At 52.6% G+C, this 18,942-nt stretch overlaps 1 protein-coding gene across 1 annotated transcript; it reads left to right on the forward strand.

Annotated features, from left to right (window-relative positions):
* The first annotated feature begins 7,473 nt into the window (after positions 1-7,473).
* Positions 7,474-13,194, forward strand: MLN (motilin). Its single transcript, XM_036869928.1, has 4 exons — positions 7,474-7,590; positions 9,567-9,683; positions 12,766-12,874; positions 13,181-13,194. The coding sequence occupies exons 1-4, from the start codon at positions 7,474-7,476 to the stop codon at positions 13,192-13,194; spliced, it is 357 nt and encodes a 118-aa protein (XP_036725823.1).
* The last annotated feature ends 5,748 nt before the right edge of the window (positions 13,195-18,942 follow it).

An 18,942-nucleotide genomic window follows, 5' to 3' on the forward strand; every position in this document is an offset into this window, starting at 1 on the left:
GAAGGAACAGATCTCACTGAAGTCCGGACCACAGACCCAGCTCTTAGCACCCGCGTCCTGTCCCTGGACGAAAAGTTATGTGACCTCTTCTTCTTAAAGTTTTATAGCAGCAGCTTTCGCGATAAACCTCCATAAATAGAAAGGGAACCCAGAAGCAAGTTGGTGACTGGGACATTTCTAGGAGTATATTAACCACCCAGGGATGTATTGACCGAGAAGTCGGCAGGAATGCTATTGTGAAACTCAGCCGAGTTCCCAGGTTCTGTGCACACTGTCAACAGTCCAGGCGGCTGAACCGAATAGATCTTATCGGATTGTTTCGGGTCCAGGTTGTGGTCGAGTGTGGGATGGACTCTACAGGAAACCGGAGACACAGGAATGTTCATTGAAGTAGCAGATGTAACACACAAACAACAAGCTCAACAAATTGGAAGTTAATTCTGGGTGGACCCTCTGCATGTTTGTGTTCTCCTCTCCACTGGCACTGCTTCTCTACCAGGGGTTCTTGGGCTACAGTGGTGTCTGCTGTATATCATTTCTCAATGAATCATTTGTGTGTTCTGAAAAAGGACCCTGAGCCATAGAAGGAAAAGAGTAAAAATACCCCACAGGTCACCAAAGCCTGTGTCCCCTGGGCCAGGGCACAGTCATTGCCTAAAATACATCTCTCGGTGCTTTGCCTGTCCTAGTTTTAAATGCCGTCCCCATCGGCTAGGAGTTTTGCCTGTGAGCCCAGTCGCACACCCCCAGCTCTGTGGGGGGCATCAAGGGCTTGGAACCGAAGGGGAAGCAACAGCTATCCCTCCCCCTCCCCCACAGCTCCCACACTTGAGAAGCCGGTTCTTTGCCTCTCCTTGGCCTTGGCATAAGGTGAGCAGTGCCCGTTTAATTCTTCCCAGAGTTCTGGGCAAGCTGACCTTTGGAAACCTTTCATTTTTCATTTTGATGCTGTAAGCTTTGGCACTCCCAGCAATCCCCGGCTATTTTTGCTCATCTGAAATCCGTCATCCTCTAGACGCCCTCTGCCTCTTTGAGGGGAAACAAGACAGTGTTCGAGCCGCCACTCCTCCCCCCAGGAGCCCCCAGTTGCAGCTTTCCTTCTCTGCCGGCCCCTCCCTGTCACCCACATCCTCCGTGCTGTGTCCTCGGGGCCTCGATGACATATGTCCAGCAGCTCACCTGCCTGTTTCCAGCTCATAGTTCTAACCTCCTGACGTCTTCTTGCATTAGGTCTCTGTCGATCCTGATGTTGCCTACATCTCCCAGTTTAGTCTCAGCTGCAAATGTAATTAACATGCCGTTGCCTCCCTGTTCCAGGCCATTAATGAAGATGTTACCACGGTACCCCGCAAACGATATTTTCAAGGTCATGAGGAGAGGAGAGCTAAGCTGCTAACACCTCTGCCCAACACGGGGGGAAAGAGGCAATCAAGTGCCCACATGTGGTTTGAGTCATTTCCTCTGGGTTTTGGGAACTTCCTTTCTCTGACTTGGGTTAGGTTTTTATGCCTCCTCTCAGCTTCAGCTGCTGCACATCCGGGGCAATTCCCATTTGGAGAATGAAGAACATCAGATTATGCCTTCGTCTTATTTTTGTCCAGTTTCTAGCAGGAGAAACAGCCACTAATCGAGCATTTGGAGGGAGAGACGGTGTACATGATAAAGACAAAGTTGTCGTTATCAGGCTTGTTATCCGGCCACCTCTCCATTCCTGAAGCACTAACCGTGACAGTGGAAAATACACATTGAGGCCAAGGCACCTACCTGACAGCTAGGGGAAAACAGGCCTGTTCTCGCTGAGTCAGTTCCTAAAGGGCCGACCCCCAAGATCTGCCGCCAAGAGGGACATGTCCTTATGGCTGGTGCTGCTAACCCTGTTTGTGACCCCATAGCAGACCTTGAGCCCCCCCGCCCGCCCCCTCCCCCATAGTCTACATCCCTCTCTGTATTACGAGGAGTAGCCCTTTATGAACCCCGATTTGCCTTCCTTCCACACCAAACTGCAGATATCATAGCGTAACACTGCAAATTGCTTGGATCAGAAGTACTGAATCACAGAAGCAATTCAGGATAACGCTATTTACGCCCAGAAAATTGATCCCAGGTTATTTACTGTTTCCAGCACTTCCCTTCTCCCCATCCCTCATTGCAGGCCTGTCTCCGGTTTCCAGGCTCCTAATCATTTCTCAGACAGAGTGTCTTGAAGGTGTCTCTGGACCAGAGCCCAGACTGGCCCAGCAGAGTGTGAAGGGGCGGGGGGCGGGAATAGCTTTGCATCTCCCCCGTGCTTGGCGGACAGGCTTGCCGCGCCCCCCCGCCAGCTGCAGTCCTTCTTGGGTCCAGATCTGGTCTCTCCAAACCTAAGAACATACGAGAACCATCTATGCGTGTCCCAGTTGGTCAGCTGGGACTGTGTCACGGTCAGATGCCTTGCCAGGCAGATGGCTTAGGGAGAGAGCCGCAGGTTTGGAGAATTTGTACCTGGCCTCTGTTATGGGCCTTCCCCAGCTGTAAACATTCATGTGCTCACTCATCAGATACTGAGAGGCAAAAAGCACAGTGCATTCTAAAGCCGGACTCCTGAGTTTGAACCCTGGTCCTGCCATTTTAATAGCTGTGTGACGTTAGGCCAGCTGTTTCAGCTCAGTTTTCCCACCTATAAAATGGGATAGTAGCCACACCAGCCTCATAGGGTTGTTGTGAGATTTTTTTAAAAACTGATACATGTGATGTCTGGCTGATATTTATTACGTATCAAACAGCTTTCACACTCCAGACACTGTCGAGGTCAGGGGTCAGCAAACTTTTCCTATAAGGTCCAGATAATAAATATTTTTGGCCTTGTGGGCATTAATGTCTCAACTATTCAACCTTGCTGCTATAGCCCCAAAGCAGCCATAGACAATAAGCAAAGAATGAGCATAGCTGTGTTCCAATAAAACTTTATTTATAGACGCGGAAATGTGAATTTCATATCAATTCACCTGTCACTAAATATTATTCTTCTTTTAATTTTTTTAATAATTAAAAATGTAAAAATTACTCTTAGCTCAAAGTCTATATAAAAATAGTGGGCGAGCTGGATTTGACTCATATTGGCCGACCCCTGGTCGAGGCGCTGGAGATGCAGATGCTGACATGTCCTGCCGTAGGAGCTCACGAGCGTCCCTGAGTCTGGGAAGGGCTCCTTCACAGCCCTCAGGCTACTATGCCCCCACCAAGCTCTCTGACCTTGTCTTAAAAGTCTCTCTCGAAACGGGGACAGTGAGACTCTGATCAGGCCAAGGTTAAGAAATGGCAATTCAGTTCCAAGCCCTGGCATTTTGAGCTCTAATTCCTCTAAGATAAATTTCAGACTCCAGAGACCCAATGCACAAGTGTGTCACCAATCCAGCGCACTGGAAGAGGTCTAACCTTGCATCTGGAATAGAACACAGAGCCCCAGCTGGTGGGAAGCCCTGCTGAGCAGGGAATTTAGAGGTTATCTGGGTTGGCTTTGAAGCACTGCAAACATTTGTTTCTTTCAGAGGGCAAAAGCCAGAGCTGATGGAAGGATGACAGGATAGGCGTTCCTGGATGAGGAGCAGGGGTGCTGAATGTTTGGGGCAGCCTCTCTGGAAGGCACTAATGGCCAACAAGGTTCACCTGGGGAAAGGCCTCTGCCCACCAGACTCTCGGGACTTCACACCAGTCTGCCCAGCCACCTCCCCACTGGTCTCCCAGCCCCGCCTCTCCCTGCTCCAACGCCTACACCCAGACACTGAGTGATCTTCCACCATGACACGTTTGTTGTATCCCCTTCAAGACACCGTGAGGACCCCCGGCTTCCTCCCCCATCAAATCTAAATCCTTCTGCTTGGTTTCTAAGGGTCCCAGACTGACCCTTTTCCAACCACACAGTGGACCTCCCGGGGCACCACCATCCTCTGCACCTGTGTGTGTCCTGCATCCCAGAAGCCCCCGCTCCCACCCTCTGCCACACCTGGTCACATCCAACCTTGACCTTTATATGAAGAGATCTTGCAGTAGGGTCACAGAAGAGGGATTTAATCGTGCTTCAGTTTCCTTATCTGTAAAATGGGGAAAATAAGAGCACCAACCTCATGGGGTTGCTGAGATTTAATTAGAACACGTGTGTCGAGCGTTCCCTGAGTGGTGCCAGAGTCGCCACTGTATTTGGAAACGGCGCCAGCCAGCAGCAGCCAGCCCTGTCTGACCGCAGAATACGTTCACCTCTTCCCTCTTTGAATATTTTTAAAGTTACCATTTGAATGACACAACTACCACAAAAGATGTCCAGGGTAGGTGTCCCTTCTCCCCATTTAGACTACAAACCTTTTGTACTGAAAGCATTACGCCTTCCCTGGCCCTCCACGGAGACTCTGGGCCTCCACGGAGACTCTGGGCCTCCACGGAGACTCTGGGCCTCCACGGCCCTGGGTCTGGACTGTCATTTGCTTTTCCCTAATCTATTGAAATGCTGCCACACACTCTGGTGTCCTGTCTTTCGTGAGGAGCTTCAGGGGAAAGGCTGAAGACAAGTTATCTTCCTAGTACAGCGCTTTGACAGGCCAACAGAGAATCTGATCAATAGAGTGGCCTGGAGACGGTCAACATTATATATGTAAGTAACAAAAACAAAGCACTTTTGTTAAAATGACCCTCTGAGCGGCAGTCGAGCTCTAAGTGGACAGAAGAGTGCCATCTGGGCGGGGGCTGGCCTCCACCAAACCCTGAGTGTCACTCGAGAAAAGGGCCTTCCAGGAAAGGCCCTGACGTCCACAGCGTGGCAGGCCCTGCCCATTGTTTCCACGAGCTTCAAGAATCCAGGCTCCCCACCCAGAGCCCCCAAAGGTATGGCCAAAGGTTAATGGGCTCCAAAGGGAGGGCAGGAGGTATATAAGGGCCCGTCAGACCAGTCAGACACCAGCAGACAAGCAGAGAGAGGCTCCGCCTGGCCCACTCAGACCACACTCACACTGTGAGTAGCCAGAGAAGGTGGGCGGGGGAGGTGTCAGCAGGAGCCTGAGGATGGGATGTGAGCCGAGCCAGCCCCGTCCAGAGCTCTCTGGGGTGAGCTGACCCGCTCCTGTGGCCCTCTGCCACCTTCAAATACCTACCTGGGCTTCAGACTGAGTGCCCCGAGCTGGTTTCCAGCGTACGGGTTAAAGCTGCACACAGTGGGCAAGCGCAGGGCTGCCCGGAGGCATGCAGGCTGGAGGGAGGAGCAGGGGGTGCAAATCCTGGCAAAAGTGAAGCTTGCTGGGGTCGGTGGTGCCATCGACTGCAGGCCGGGAACCCAAGCCAGAGCCCAGCATGGATTCAGGGCCATCCCACTTGGAATGGAGTCTTGGCTCTGGGAAGTTAAGGGGAAAGGCTGGGTCCCTAGGGAGATGACATGGCTGGGCAAGACTAGTGGGGCCCAGGGTTCCTAGAGGAGAGAGAGAGAAGAGACAGGTGCCCCCTCCGCCAGAGCCGAGCACCTGAAACCTGGAGCCCCACTCCCGGGAACCGAAAAGGAAAATCAGCGGCTCATCATACAGTGAAAAGCCCTCAGAAAAGCTCCCCAGAACGCAAATGAATGTAGGTGACATGCCGGCTGCCAGTTGGAGCACGAAAATGAGCAGCAATTGGATTTTTGCCTTTTTTTAATTTAAAGTTTTTATTGATTCTTATGGAGTGAATTAAATGTGAACACCAGAATGAAAAGGGATCCATAGCGTCTCCGTGAAGGAAATGGGACACCATTAATGTGACACAGCTGTCTCCTCCGTAAGGGAGCTGGGGCCCCAGAGACTTCCACAGGGAAAGGAAAGGAGGAACAGTGATTCAGAGCACCCCACCCTCACCCGTGCTCTGTTACCTCAACAGAGCACAGGGCCTCAGTTTCTGAGACGTGGTCTTCAGTGGGTGGGTGGTCCTTCCCACCCTCCTGGGAATTTTTATGCAGCCGGCATGGGCGGCTTTGACTGTCTGAACTCTCGTGTTCTTTCTCATGGAGTTTTAGCGACATGGAGAGACCAAGTAGGACAGGGCAGCGGGAGAGCAAGAAGACAGAGGGGCCTTCAGACAACCAAGGAGACGGGTCCTAGCAGAGAGGTAGGACGCAAGCCCACAGCCTTGGAAGATTCTCTCCAAAGGGAGAGTCGAAGTTGGACCTGCAGGGAAGCTTAGAGGCCAGTCTGGGGCAGAACCCGCTCCTCCCAATGGAATCCAGCCCACCCAAGGGCTGTGGGAGCCCTGAGGTGACCCCCAGAAGCTTTTTATCTGAACCCTGTAATCCCCCCACCCCCGCTGCAGCAGAGGCTGTTCCAGTCTCCCTTCCCTGCTCCAGGGGCCTGCCCCCTGTGGTGCCCTTCTCCCCTTTCTGTGGGCAGAGGCCACATGGAGAGGGTATTAGGACGAGCGCCGGGCCTCAGAAGGCCAGGCCTCCAGACCCCACTGCCTTCAAATGGGTCCCTTCACCTCCCCAGGCCTCCTCCACTCCCTAGATCACACCTGCTCCCAGGTGGGCATGAGGAGTGTGTGGGAGAGGGCTTGGAATGGTAAGGAATCAACCAAGGCCAGCGCCCAGCAGGCCACGCCCCCCCCCTCCACAGGACCATCCTGCCCCAGCACCCTTCTCAAGTCCCTGCACTCCTGAGGTCCTCACGCCCACCTGCTCGCTGGTGTCTTGGCAGCCCTCCTTCCCGCCAGCCATTCCTGACACACCCACTTCCAGGATGTGGGAGGGCCTCACACATGCTCACGCTGGCACCTCGCCAGCACTGGTGGCATTGGTGCGGGTTGTTACAGGGAGGAAGTTGTTTCTGGATGGCGGCCAGCAGGCAGCTGGACTTGCTGGAGCTGGGAAGGGGTTTGTTCCAGAGCCGGTGCTGGCCCAGAGGGGTGGGAACCCTGTTCTGCTCTTAGATGCTGCTCCAAGCTGAAGTATTCCATCTGGCTCTGCCTCCGCATGGGCGGAGGGTCTCCGCCCTTCCTCTCTAGACCTGGGGTCTTGGCCCAGTGCTCACAGGCAGAGCTGGAATCAGCTGGGCCTGGGTCCATCCCTTTTATCATCCTAATCGGCTCAGGGAGCAGGCAGGGCTCTCTGGATCTTGGGGCTTGGTTCTGCTGACAATCTAAGAGTTTTTTTAATCTGCAACATGGGGTCCCTCCTGCTTCATTAGCCCAGCTGACCCCAGGAGACCTCGTCAGTAACAAAGGGAAGAGCCAAGTGGAATGATTCTTCCCCGGTGTGTGCAGGGGGCAGGGCAGCCTCTCCCGGGTGCTTAGGGCAGAGAGGGGGCTCTGAGTTCCTCTGGTACAGCCCCACACCAGACCCAAGTCCAGACAGGGTAAGTGGCTTGCTCAAGATCACACAGCTCCAGGTGGGCCATGGACCAGGGCTGAGGGCTCCTGCCTCCAACGCAGCAGCCTGTCCCTGTACCCTACATTGGTGACAGGAGCTTCCTGTTTTCGTCCAGCTCCAGAATGCTGTCCCGCAAGGCCGTGGCCTTTCTGCTGGTGGTGCATGCAGCCATCATGCTGGCTTCCCAGACGGAAGCCTACATTCCCATCTTCACCTACGGTGAAGTCCAGAGGATGCAGGTAAGATATTCCCAGGCTGCCCACCTCCCCATTGTGGCCGAGTTGACCCACAGCCCTGCTCAGCACTGAAGTGACATTAGTTTCTCTGAGGCATAAGTGTCCCTTCAGTAAACCCATGTTTAATCAGCTATGCCAGGGACACTGAGGCAAATATGCAGAACCAGGACCCCAGATAACCCCAGACCCCAGCCGTCCCCCCGGCCACCTCCACTCTTTCACTAGCGCCACAAAGGTATCAGCGGCTCCCACGGGCGACATCTTTTCCCACCCCTGCCCATCCTTCAGGGGAAGTTTTCAATTAACAAGCCAATAAATATTTGTGGAGCATCTCTGCAGCACAAAGGGCCACCCCAGGTGAGAGGCCAGGCATGCAAGGAAATCTCAGAACCTCCCGTCTTCAGGGAGCTGGCACGGGAGCCAAGACACAAACATATGAAAGATTCACTAATAACAAAAAACAAAAGGGAGATGTCACAAGGCAGGACGTGATTAATTGTCCAGTAAGTAATGCTGCTGGTATGCGCTGAGTTCAGGGCAGGAGAAAACGTGGTGGGCTGGTGCGGAAGAGGGGAACCTGAGCTGAGGGCCCCGAGAGAGAAGGATGGGGGACAGGTGGGCGCAAATGTCCGAGCAGGAAAGAAGGTGCCTTTCCAGGGAGTGGTGGCCAAAGCCTCCTTCTCTTTAGAGCCCAGAAGAAAACAGGGCAGGTTTAATGGAACTCAGGCAGCGGAGCCTAAGGAAAACTGGGCTGCTGGACCTGCCTCCCTGGGCCTTTTACTTTAGACATCAAGGGGTTCTGAGTGTCTTGCCACCTTTGTTTCTCTCTTTTTTTTTTTTGGCCGCACTACACGGCTTGTGGGATTTTAGGTCCCCAACCAGGGATTGAACCCGGGCCCTCGGCAGTGAGAGCACAGAGTCCTAACCACTGGACCACCAGGGAATTCCCTGTTTCTCTTTAAATGGGATGAAGTAATGGACGTTCATGTCCCATGTGTCTTGAGACCAAGGCTCCAATAGGGATCCATGAGTGAGTCAGTTCTCTGGGAGGTCACGTGGCCCTGAGGCTCAGCCTCTGTAGCAACGCGCTCTGTCCCGGGGTAGGTTTCCACGCACCCAGTCAACAGCATCCTTTACAGAGGCCAGGCTGGACCCAGCTCCCCTTCTTCAGGGGTGGATATGCAAAGTGATGGAGGAGATACAGCGGATCCCCTAAACCTACCTTCGTCCACCACTCGGCTCCCTCTGCAGGAAAGATGACCAACTGTTCCAGAATCACCATGTCCCAGGGCAGGCCCAGAGCTGAACCCCCAGAGTGTCCTCAGAGAAACCAAAGGAATAGGGGTGTATCTGATCTCAGTGCTCAGGGACCTAGCAAGCAGGATGCCCGGCAAGATGTGGGGCTGGACAGAAAGAGTCAAACTCAGTATTACACGAACTGGCAAAATGGCAACCAAAGGACGCTTGGCATTAATCTGCTCTGTGGTTTTCCTCCTCATAATTGCCAGGCACTGGCATTTTTATGAAGAAGCTGCAAACTCCTTCCTCCATAATTCATCTCCCTGTCTTGCCTCATAAATCACCTCCCAGGGGCTCCAGTTTCGGGGCCACCCCACGGCGCACTCACCATCTTTTTTTATAGGCTCTTTGCTAAGAAAAACACATTTTCGCACTTAATATGCAGGAAGGGCGGCCATTATTTTCAGCATTTTAACTTAATTAACAGTAACAACCTGGGTGTAATGTTTGAACTACAAAGGAACGGATTCCTCTTCGAGTTGACTTGTTGGTGGGCAAATCGAGGGCCGTTGTCAAGCTGCTGGGTGTCTGAGACACCCTGTGAGAGGTGCCTGGGAAAAGGGGTTCTTTCGGCCTGAGCTCCCGCTCAGGCCACTTAGCACTCTGGGTAGAGACTCCAAGGGGCCATACGGATGGTTGAGGGAGGGTGAGTTTTGTACAGTTTTGTGCTCGACCCCTAGGAAAAGGAGCAGTACGAAGGGCAAAAGAAATCCCTGAGTGTACAGCAGAGGTCCGAGAAGGTGGGCCCTCTGGACCCCGCAGAGCCTTTGGAGGAAGAAGAAAAGGAAGTTATCAAGGTGAGCAGACAGGGGGGCAATGCAGAGAAACCCAGTAGGGGGATGGTCCCCGGCCACCACAGAATGTTCTGTGAACCAGACACTGAGGCAACAAGCTCCGTCCTAGGAGGGAGAAACAGATACCAAAGATGAGACAATAAACCATTTTAGGCACCAAATAAGGAGGTAGAATAGAGAGTGACGGTGGGGCTGGGGGCACTGCTTTGGCCGGGGGAGCGGAGGGAAGGCCTCTCAGAGGAGGTGACGTTTGATTTGAAACCTGAAGGATCAGGAGGAGCCACCCATGCAAAGAGCTAGAGCAAGAACATCCCAGAAGAAGGAACAGGGAGTGCAAAGGCCCGGCTCAGGAAGCCCCTGGTGGGTCGGAGGCCCTCGAGGCCCAGGGGGTGCTGAGAGAGGGCAAGAGGCCAACAGGGCCTGGTGGGCCAGGCAAGATGCCTGGGAGGCTGTTGGGGGTTCAAAGCAGGGAGGTCATCTGCTCTGACTCAGAAAGAACCGGGGTGGCAGGAGTGGAGGCAGGAGACCAGTCAGAAGGCAGCTGGGTCCTCAGGGAGAGACGACAGGGGTGCCGTTTCCTGCCCTAGACTGGAGCCAGGAGACAGCTACTGCGTCAGGACCCAGGGTCCAGGGCCATGAGCGCCCAGTGAGGATGCACAGATTGTCAGGGCTGGAGAGAGCCTTGAGTTTGTCTAGTAGTGCTCTTTAATTTCACAGACTCATTTATTCAGACGGAGAACACTTACTAGGCCTCTGCTATGTGCAAGGCACGCTTCTGGGCGCTGGGGATAGGATGACAAACAAAACAGACAAATCCTCTGCCCTCAGGGAGCTCATACTCCCGGGGAGAACAGAAACAAGGTACTGGAAGCATCAGCAACAGACTGCAAACAGGGTAAATAAGCAAACTTTACAGTAGGTCACGTGGTGATAGGTTTTGTGGAGGAAAATAAAACAGGGAAAGGAGATGGGGTGGGTGATAATTTTAAATAGGATGATCAGAGCAGGTGTCATGAGTAGATTGTTGTTCCTGCAAAGACCTGAAGAGAGGGAGGGAGTGAACCATAAGGATATCTGGGGGAAGAGCTTTCCAGGCAGAAGAAACAGCTACTGCAAAGGCCCTGAGGCAGGAGTGGGCCCAGAGGAGAGGGGGAGAGGGAGGGAGGGAGAGGAGAGGGGGCAGGGGAGAGAGAGAGAGAGAGAGAAAGAGAGAGAGCGCTTCAGCCCAGGGTGGTCATGGGGGAGGAAGAGCAAAGTGGTCAGATTCTGGAAATATTTTGGAGGTACAAGCCCACAGGATTTGCTGAAAGAATGGATATAGGATGTGAAGAAAGTGAAAAGTAAAAACTGACTTCAAGGTTTTTGGCTGGAACACCTAGAAGGATGGATTTGCCACTCACTGAGCTGGTGAAGCCTGTGGTTGGCTCAGGTTGGCAGGAAGAAGATCAGGAGGTCAGACTGGGCCTGTGAACTGTGAGATGCCTGTCGGGCACCCAGGTGGAGATGTTGCATGGGCTGGTCAATATGCAAGTCTGGACTTTAGGAAAGTTTGGGGCTGGAGACATAAATGTGGGAGTCATCAGCGATTATATAGAATTTCAAGCCAGGACAAGGCAAGATCCTTTCGGGGGCGGGGAGTCTGTGGGTGGAGAAAGAAGAAGTCCCAGGACTGAGTGTGGAACACTTTCCTGTAAAGGGGTCTGGAAGGGGGTGGGGCAGACTGGCAGACTGATATCTAGAGAGAGTGGGGGCCTTGCCAAGGTCACGCAGTGGTCAAGGCAGAACACAGCTGGACTCCACACCTCCTGCCTCCCAGTGAACACTGGCCAGTGATCTTTGCACCCCCTTGGGTCCCCACAGCATGCTGTTCACAGACAGTGAGGTCATACAAGTGGCACAGAGTGACCTCGGTGCTGTCACTGCAGCGGCAGAAGGAGGGGCACTCCTTTCCTTCCCGCATGCTCCCTGGGCTCTAGAGGAGGGAGCCGGGAGTGAGTCCTCTGCCTGGCAAAGGGGGAGCTTGCTCAGAACTGCCCTCGAAATGCACCTGAGACAGAGTTTATGGCACGGACCCTGAGGTTCCCACGGTACAGGTTATATCCGATGTAACATCTCAGGAGGCTTGGGGTGGGTACCTCTTGTCCCCTCTCCCTATCCTTAGAACCATGACATGCAGGCCAGGAGGTCCTTCCTGGGTCATTCAGTCCAGCCTCTTCATTTTAAAGTAAGGAAACCATTCCCACAGCAAGGGAACAGCACAGGCAGGGCTGGAACCGCCAGCCCGCAGAGCCACCCCTAAGGTTGTCCTTCAGGCCTCCTGAGTCCATTTCCCACCCCCGGTGTGTCAGGTGGGAGGTGGGGGAGCGGGCCTGGGACTCCTCCATCACGGCTCTCTGGAGAGTCAGGGGGTCTTGGCTCGTGCAGCAAGACCATTGAACCGGGAAGCTCTGGGGGGAGATCAGTTGGTGCCCCTTGCTCTGCCCCAACAACCCCTCTTGGTGGAGAGCCTCCAGACAGCTCCTCCACGGTCTCACATGTGTCCCCAAGGTGCTAGAGAAAGCGTAGCCTGGGGGTCCCGGGCCTGGACCCTGGAGCATGGCCCTCTGCGTGTACTTCTCCCTCGCTATTTAGTACCTGTGTGGCCTTGAGCAAGTTACTTGACCACTTTGTCCTCAGTTTCCTCATCTGCAAAATGGGGACACTAATCCCCATTAGTGTCTCTACATCATAGGGTCATTGAGAGGCTTAACCTACGGAAAGCATTTAGAATGACACCTGGCACCTGGTACACTCCCACGTGTTAGCTATTATCATTCAGGAGAAGGGGAGGGGACTTTCCTCCTCTGATCCCAGCTTCCCCAATGGGGTGAGGCTGGTTGATCCTCCTCCCTCCCTGCTGGTCTCAGCAACCTTACAGAATCCAGCCCCCAGGTGAGAATTGGGGGGAGGGGCCAGAACTCCCAGAGGACCCCAGGGGATCCGGAAGAGTGGCACGGCTCCCCCGCGCAATCCTCCAACCACCTGTAGGGCACCCAGGGGTCAACGGCGCGCTCTCCCTTCCTGTTAACTCTGCCTTATTTCACAGCTGACTGCTCACGTGGAAATTGGAATGAGGATGAACTCCAGGCAGCTGGAAAAGTACCGGGCCACCCTGGAAGGGCTGCTGCGTGAGGTGCTGCTGTCCAGCCAGAACGGTAAGCGGAGGCAGGGCGCCTCCGGGTTCATATTCCTGCAGCGTAGCCAAGTAGGGTTTGGGGGCTGTGATTTGTTTTTCTGCTTTGCTCTTGAGAACCTGAAGCTGTCTTCTGCCGCAAGCTCCCGCACCCCACCCCGCCTCCGAGGGGAGCCTAATCACAGATTTGGTGGGGGTACGGGGAGGGGGCGAGGGGGCGGGCCTCGGATGGCTGCTGGTGGTTGGGGAGGCCCAATTCCCCAGCCAGGGGCGTCTTCAGGCCCTGCCTCCAGGGCTCAGACCCCTTTCCCTAACGCCTTTCTGGCAGAGGACCACAAGTGACAGCAACCCTGCCCAAACCCTCCCCCTGCACAGATCTGTTCCTTCCCTCCCCAAACACCAGTGAGGCTGCTTGGTGACTCTAATGGAAACCCTGGCGCAGTCTGGCCACAAAAGCCTGCATTTTTTTTTCCCCCATCCATTCTGCAAATCGAAGTCCTGAGCCCCATTTGGCCTTCCCCGGGTCAAGGTCGGCCTGAGTTACTTGTGCAAAGCTAGGTCCTATGTGACAAACAGCCACCGATTTCTTCTCCTAGTCCCCAGGAGGAGAGGAGAAAGGCCAGGAGAAAATGTTTCGGGCGGAGGAACTGAGAGGTTAAATTACTAGCCCCAGGCTACGGAGAAAGCTAGAGGGAGAGTCTGGCCAGACCTCCCCTCCTTCCTCAGACCTGCAGGCAGGTTTAGAAGGTGGTTTCACAGATGGACCTGATGACACTTCTGAGCTGCAAATTTCCTTTGCTTTTCTCCAGCAGCCAAGTGACAGGTCACCTGGGGGAGAAGCTGGACGGAACTCGGATCCCCCCACGCCCCACCCAGAGAGGCCCCGGGAGCCCATCTGCGCAGCCCATCTGCTGGGCTTGGAAGGAAAACACCCTCTCCCAAGCAAATCCCCCTCCAGCAAATAAATCATGAAATATACAGAAATGACTCTTTTATTTAATATTTTAATTTCCAAAGGTCAGAGTCAGGTCATGCCATAAAGAGGGAAATAATAAAGCTCAGAGAGAGTTTGGCCATAACTGGTGCGTATATTAGCAAAGCATGTGCCTTTTGTAAGTTCTGTGTGCAAATATTAATTGAGACCCACGGAATCGGAAGATTTGCGCAGGCCCTTCCGTTCTAGGTAAGGAAACTGAGGCCCGGAGAGACGGCATCTTTTGCCCATGTGGTGAGTCAGTGGCCAAGCAAGCACAGGAACTCAGGCCTCCTGAATCCTGGTCCATTTTCTGTTTACTGACTCGAGGTCTAATGGACCAGAGCGTTTTAAGGCCTCTGCGCTCAACCCCTTGCTGGGTAACTTCCAGCTAGCCCTTTAACCTCAATGAGCCTTTGCAAAAGCAAGGTGGTAATATCTGCCTTGAGATCTGGGAACGCAGGCACCAGCAAAAAGCAAATTACTATTATCATTATCACCTTGTGACTACATGTTCCAGCATCTATGGCAAAATTACACAGCCAACCCATTTTATTTCTGCCTTCTAAACAAAACTGGACGGGAAATTTCATTCTAATTTAATTTTACGCTAATGAATGTTCATTTATTTATAAACTGGGGCCATATAGGAACCCAAGCTCCAGCCATAGGTTACTAGCAATTAGACAACAGTGCCCATTCCGTATCTCCACCCGCCCCAGCCACTTCAAGGGCTTAGCCGTGGATAACAGTCAGAACAAGACGACTCCAGCCCTTAAAAAGGACCCTCGCTTGGGGTGCTCTGAATGCCCCTCGAGGAACCTTACACGGGACCCAGAGCCTGCACACAGCACGTTCACACAGTTTCCAGTGCACGTACTGATCAACCCAAGCACAGCTGCCGGATCCCGGGAGATGCTGCCCAGACACCCGCTGATAAATGGGGAGAGACACCCGCTAATAAATGGCTGCAGCAGGGCACGTGAAGGGAGGAAAAGCCACAGGAATCTAGCTATAAAGCGTGCGATTGGAGGATCTGGATCCAGAACTCCTCCTCGCCCTTCCGAGTTCCACCAAGTTCCTCCGTTATCAGTAACGCTCTCCAAGAAGCAAAAAACAAAATGTTCACTGTCTCTTTCCTTGTGGAAAACACAGATTTCGCGTCTTTTCCTCGCCCTCCGCTGAGATCTGCCCCTACAGTGAGACCACCTTCCCCCACCCCCAGTAGGGGGCGCCCATTTCTGGGGCGGGGAGGGGGGGTTGGTCCCAGCACCCTCTGGGGAATTTTCCCGAAGCTCCTGAGGGTTGAAATGGGTGCTATGGAGGGAAATGAGACACCTAGGAGATTTCACCCCGGATGGTCTGCATCTTTTAAAATGGGAATTGCTTCAGCAAGCACAGCACCTAGGAAGCGTGAGGATGCTGTCGGTTCCGCAGAACAGGCCGGTTCAGAGCTCAGCTCAGCTCAGAGCTCAGAGTTCAGAGTTCAGGTCCCCCACCCTCACCCGGTGGCCTCTGAAGTGCTTCCCAGTAATGAGCCACAACGGGGACCCAGCCACCCCCTGCTTCTTTACACACAGCGCCCCGGCCGCCTGTTTAGATATGTCGGCCCCTTTCTTCTCTTGTTTTCCTCCTCCACCTGCCACTGGAAGAAATTAAAACTGGGTCAGCGGTGGGGGGTTGGTTGGGGAGGTTCTGAGCTGAGCCAAGGAGAAAATGACCATGCTTTCACAAAACAGAAGTAAAGAGAGACACACTCTTGATTAAAGCTAGAGGATGTCTAGACCAGGACCCAGCCAGCATCAGAGACAGGGAAAGTGCCCAGAGGAACCAGTAGGGCGAGGATGCGGCTTCTCAAAGTCTGGCTGAGATTTATCCAGCAAAATCTACAAGAATCGTTCCAGATACCTGGCAATTACAGAGAGTTACAGATTACCCGTTTTCATCTGGAATGTACTTTTACACTTAGGACCACGGGTAATTATAGGGCGACCTGAGCCTAGTTTCACAAGATGGAGATGATGAGGTATTTTCTTGGTAACCACGTCGGTGTGATTTTATAATTACTGAGCTACGTGGATTTGCCATGAAATTGAATACTTAAAAGCAAAGAGTAATTACCTGATATCTGTACTCTATAATTTAGTGTAATCTAATCATGGACAAAGCCCAAAAGAAAATGTTCTGAAAGCATTACATTTTTCTTCATACACAATTCATTATTGACATTGGGGAATGTATTCCATGCCTCTAAAGGAACTCTTACCCACAGATACCAAGGTGTGAAAGTGGCCAAAAGAGTGAGAGTTTTGTTTAATTTTCAGCTGCTGATGAAAAGCAGGTAACATAACTGCTCATTAAACCCATTCTGACACTTTTTTGTGACTCTATTTGCCCCTTCATTGACCTAGAGAGATAGGTCAGGGTACTTAGATGAGGCAGCAAGATGCTGGGCAGAGCTGGGGCCATTCCAGTCCAAATCTAAGCCAAAAATTGCACCCACATCGTCCCCCTTTCCAACCATACTCTCCCAGTGCCCCCACCACGGTGTGACGCCACCCATGCTATGGTTCGAAGGAAGCCCAGAAAAGACAAGAGGGATGCACGAGGCTGGGGACAAGGTGGATCAAGGGCAAGTCCATGGTCCGGAGCATCTTTAAGGACCTGATAAATGTGTGCAGGGCTTTTCACAGGAAGAGAATGAGAAAGGAACCCACTAAAAGATTTATGGCTGTTATTATTATAAGGCTCTGCCGAGACAGAGAGAGGTCGGCAGGACAGCAGGCAGCATGGCAGCCCCTTGGGAATCCAGAGCATCCTCCAAGCGGCCCCTCATCTCTACCAAATGTGTGGATGTGGTTACGAAGTAGATTTAGACATTGGAGCTTGTTTTCCCTCTTTTGACTTTAAGAAATCAGGAAGACCAACCACAGCCTGAGCTGCTCACCTTGAAAAAAAAAAGCCACAACAAAGTGATGAGAAAGGAGGGCACACAGGACAGCCGTTGACTTTGCAATATTGCCCTGTTCTTGGAAATGTGTGTTCCCATACTCGACAGGCCCAGCGGCAGAACTAGAAGAGACACAGAAAGGCAGATCTGAGAAGGCCCAAAGGGGCCTTGTGGGCAGCTCCCAACACGACACGGGCGGTGGTGGCAAAGAAGCACTAAGATGGAGCCCTTCGGAGGGGAAGACCTGAGGGTCAGTGTCGGAAGTGTGGGGACGGTCACGTGGATAAAACAAACTGATGGGCAACAAACTGACTTCACTGAAGCTGGTAAAAGTGCTTTGAGGGCAGAGAATGTTGATGGAGGACCCTGAAGGGTTATCAATCCAGGGAAGGGGTGGACTGGATCGGGGAGTTCAGGAGGAAAATGTAGAGGCCCGAGACCTGGGAGGAATGATTGACTCATGAGGTTTTATTCTTTTTTCTTTTTTTTTTTTAATGAGGTTTTTTTCTTTTATTTTATTTTTAATTTTCCTTTTTTTAAATTTTTTTATTTTTAATTTTTAAAATTTTTTGGCTGTGGCGCACGGCATGTGGAATCTTAGTTGCCTGATCAGGGATCAAACCCGTGCCCCCTGCAGTGGAAGCGTGGAATCTTAACCACTGGACTGCCAGGGAAGTCCCTCATGAGTTTTTTTCTGACTGAATTTTCCAAACAGATTGTGAGGCTTCTTCTTGGAGGGATGGGGAAGGGAAGCATGATTGGCAAATATGCTCTAAGTGGTGGCACATTACCCCAAAGGCCTGCTAGACCCAGCGAGGCAGAGGTGGAGCCCTGGGGGATGGGGGGAGGGAGGGCACTGCTGCAAACATGATGGGTTTGAGGCTGAAGGGAAAACAACAGGGTTCGGGTGGGACTAGGGGAGGGCTGGGGGTCATTTGGCCCTGGGTGTATGTAGCAGCAGCCGGGACCCCAAACACAAGGAAAGCCGACAAAGCCCACACTGGGGACCACCCCGGGGGTGGCCCCGTTTTGGTATTTTTTAAAATCGCCCCGAGATCCACTATGTGGAAATAGACTGTAACTCTGCGAAATGCTGTAACATTAACTTTGTTTAAGCATCAGTTTCAAGCCCTCTTAGAATACATGGGGCCAGTATTGATGCTGAAAGGCTCATTCTTTATATATTGAACTGCACAGCTGCAAGGAGAAGCACAAATGTTACCAACTCATTTGTCATGCAAACAGTGCTTCAGAAAGAAAGAAAATACTATTATGTGGTATATGTGTTAGGCAATCACTACATCAAATTCATGGTATTCCATGCAAACACAGGCAGAGAAAAGGAAAACAACACTTGGTGAGAGAAATCGCACCACATGGGAGCAGCTAAGTCGGGGGAGATGGCGAGGCTAACTCGGAAGCCTGACCAAGCGGAGGCTGTCATTTCCCCCGCAATGTGGCCAGTGATAAATGCTCCGTGATAGAGCAAGTGGCAGGAATGCAAACGCTGGCAGAGGTGCCTTGTCCAGGGACCCAGGGTGGGGAGACAAGGTGGGGGTGGGCAACGGGACCATAGAGGAGGAGGCGAGATTGGGGGAAGATGAGAACTGAATTGGAGGGTTAGAAAGAGAATGGAACTTATGAGACCAGCAATAAGTGTTTGGGAAAGGCAGTTGATGATCGATGTGGAAGGAATACAAAGAGGGAGTGGGAGGCAGAAGGAAGACCACAGTGTTACTTCCATTTGTCACCACTCCCCATGCTTCCCTTAGGGGTTTCTCTGTCCGGTGGGAGGTTCTACACAGCACTGACGCTGCACACAAATGGGTTAAGTGCAAACACTATGGAGCATGTGTCCTGAGCACCTTATACAAATTACCTCTTCTAATCCTCACAGCAGTCCTATGAGGTTTACTGGCCAACAGGCTAGAAATGTTAATTGGATATGATCGCACATCTAATAGTGGTGGAGTTTGGACTCAAGAACCCCCTACCTAAATCCACAGGTGACACAAGACTACATCTTGGGGTCTTCTCCTATCTATCTCTCCTTATGAAAATCCCACCATCCGGCCACACGGCCCCCTCGCACAGGCTCAAACTGCCCCTAAGAGCCCAAGGGCATTTGCCTGTTCTGCCCCCACGATGGGATGCAGTGTCCTCCTCT

The sequence above is a fragment of the Balaenoptera musculus genome, chromosome 11 (assembly GCF_009873245.2).
Source record: "Balaenoptera musculus isolate JJ_BM4_2016_0621 chromosome 11, mBalMus1.pri.v3, whole genome shotgun sequence".
Lineage (NCBI taxonomy): Eukaryota > Metazoa > Chordata > Mammalia > Artiodactyla > Balaenopteridae > Balaenoptera > Balaenoptera musculus.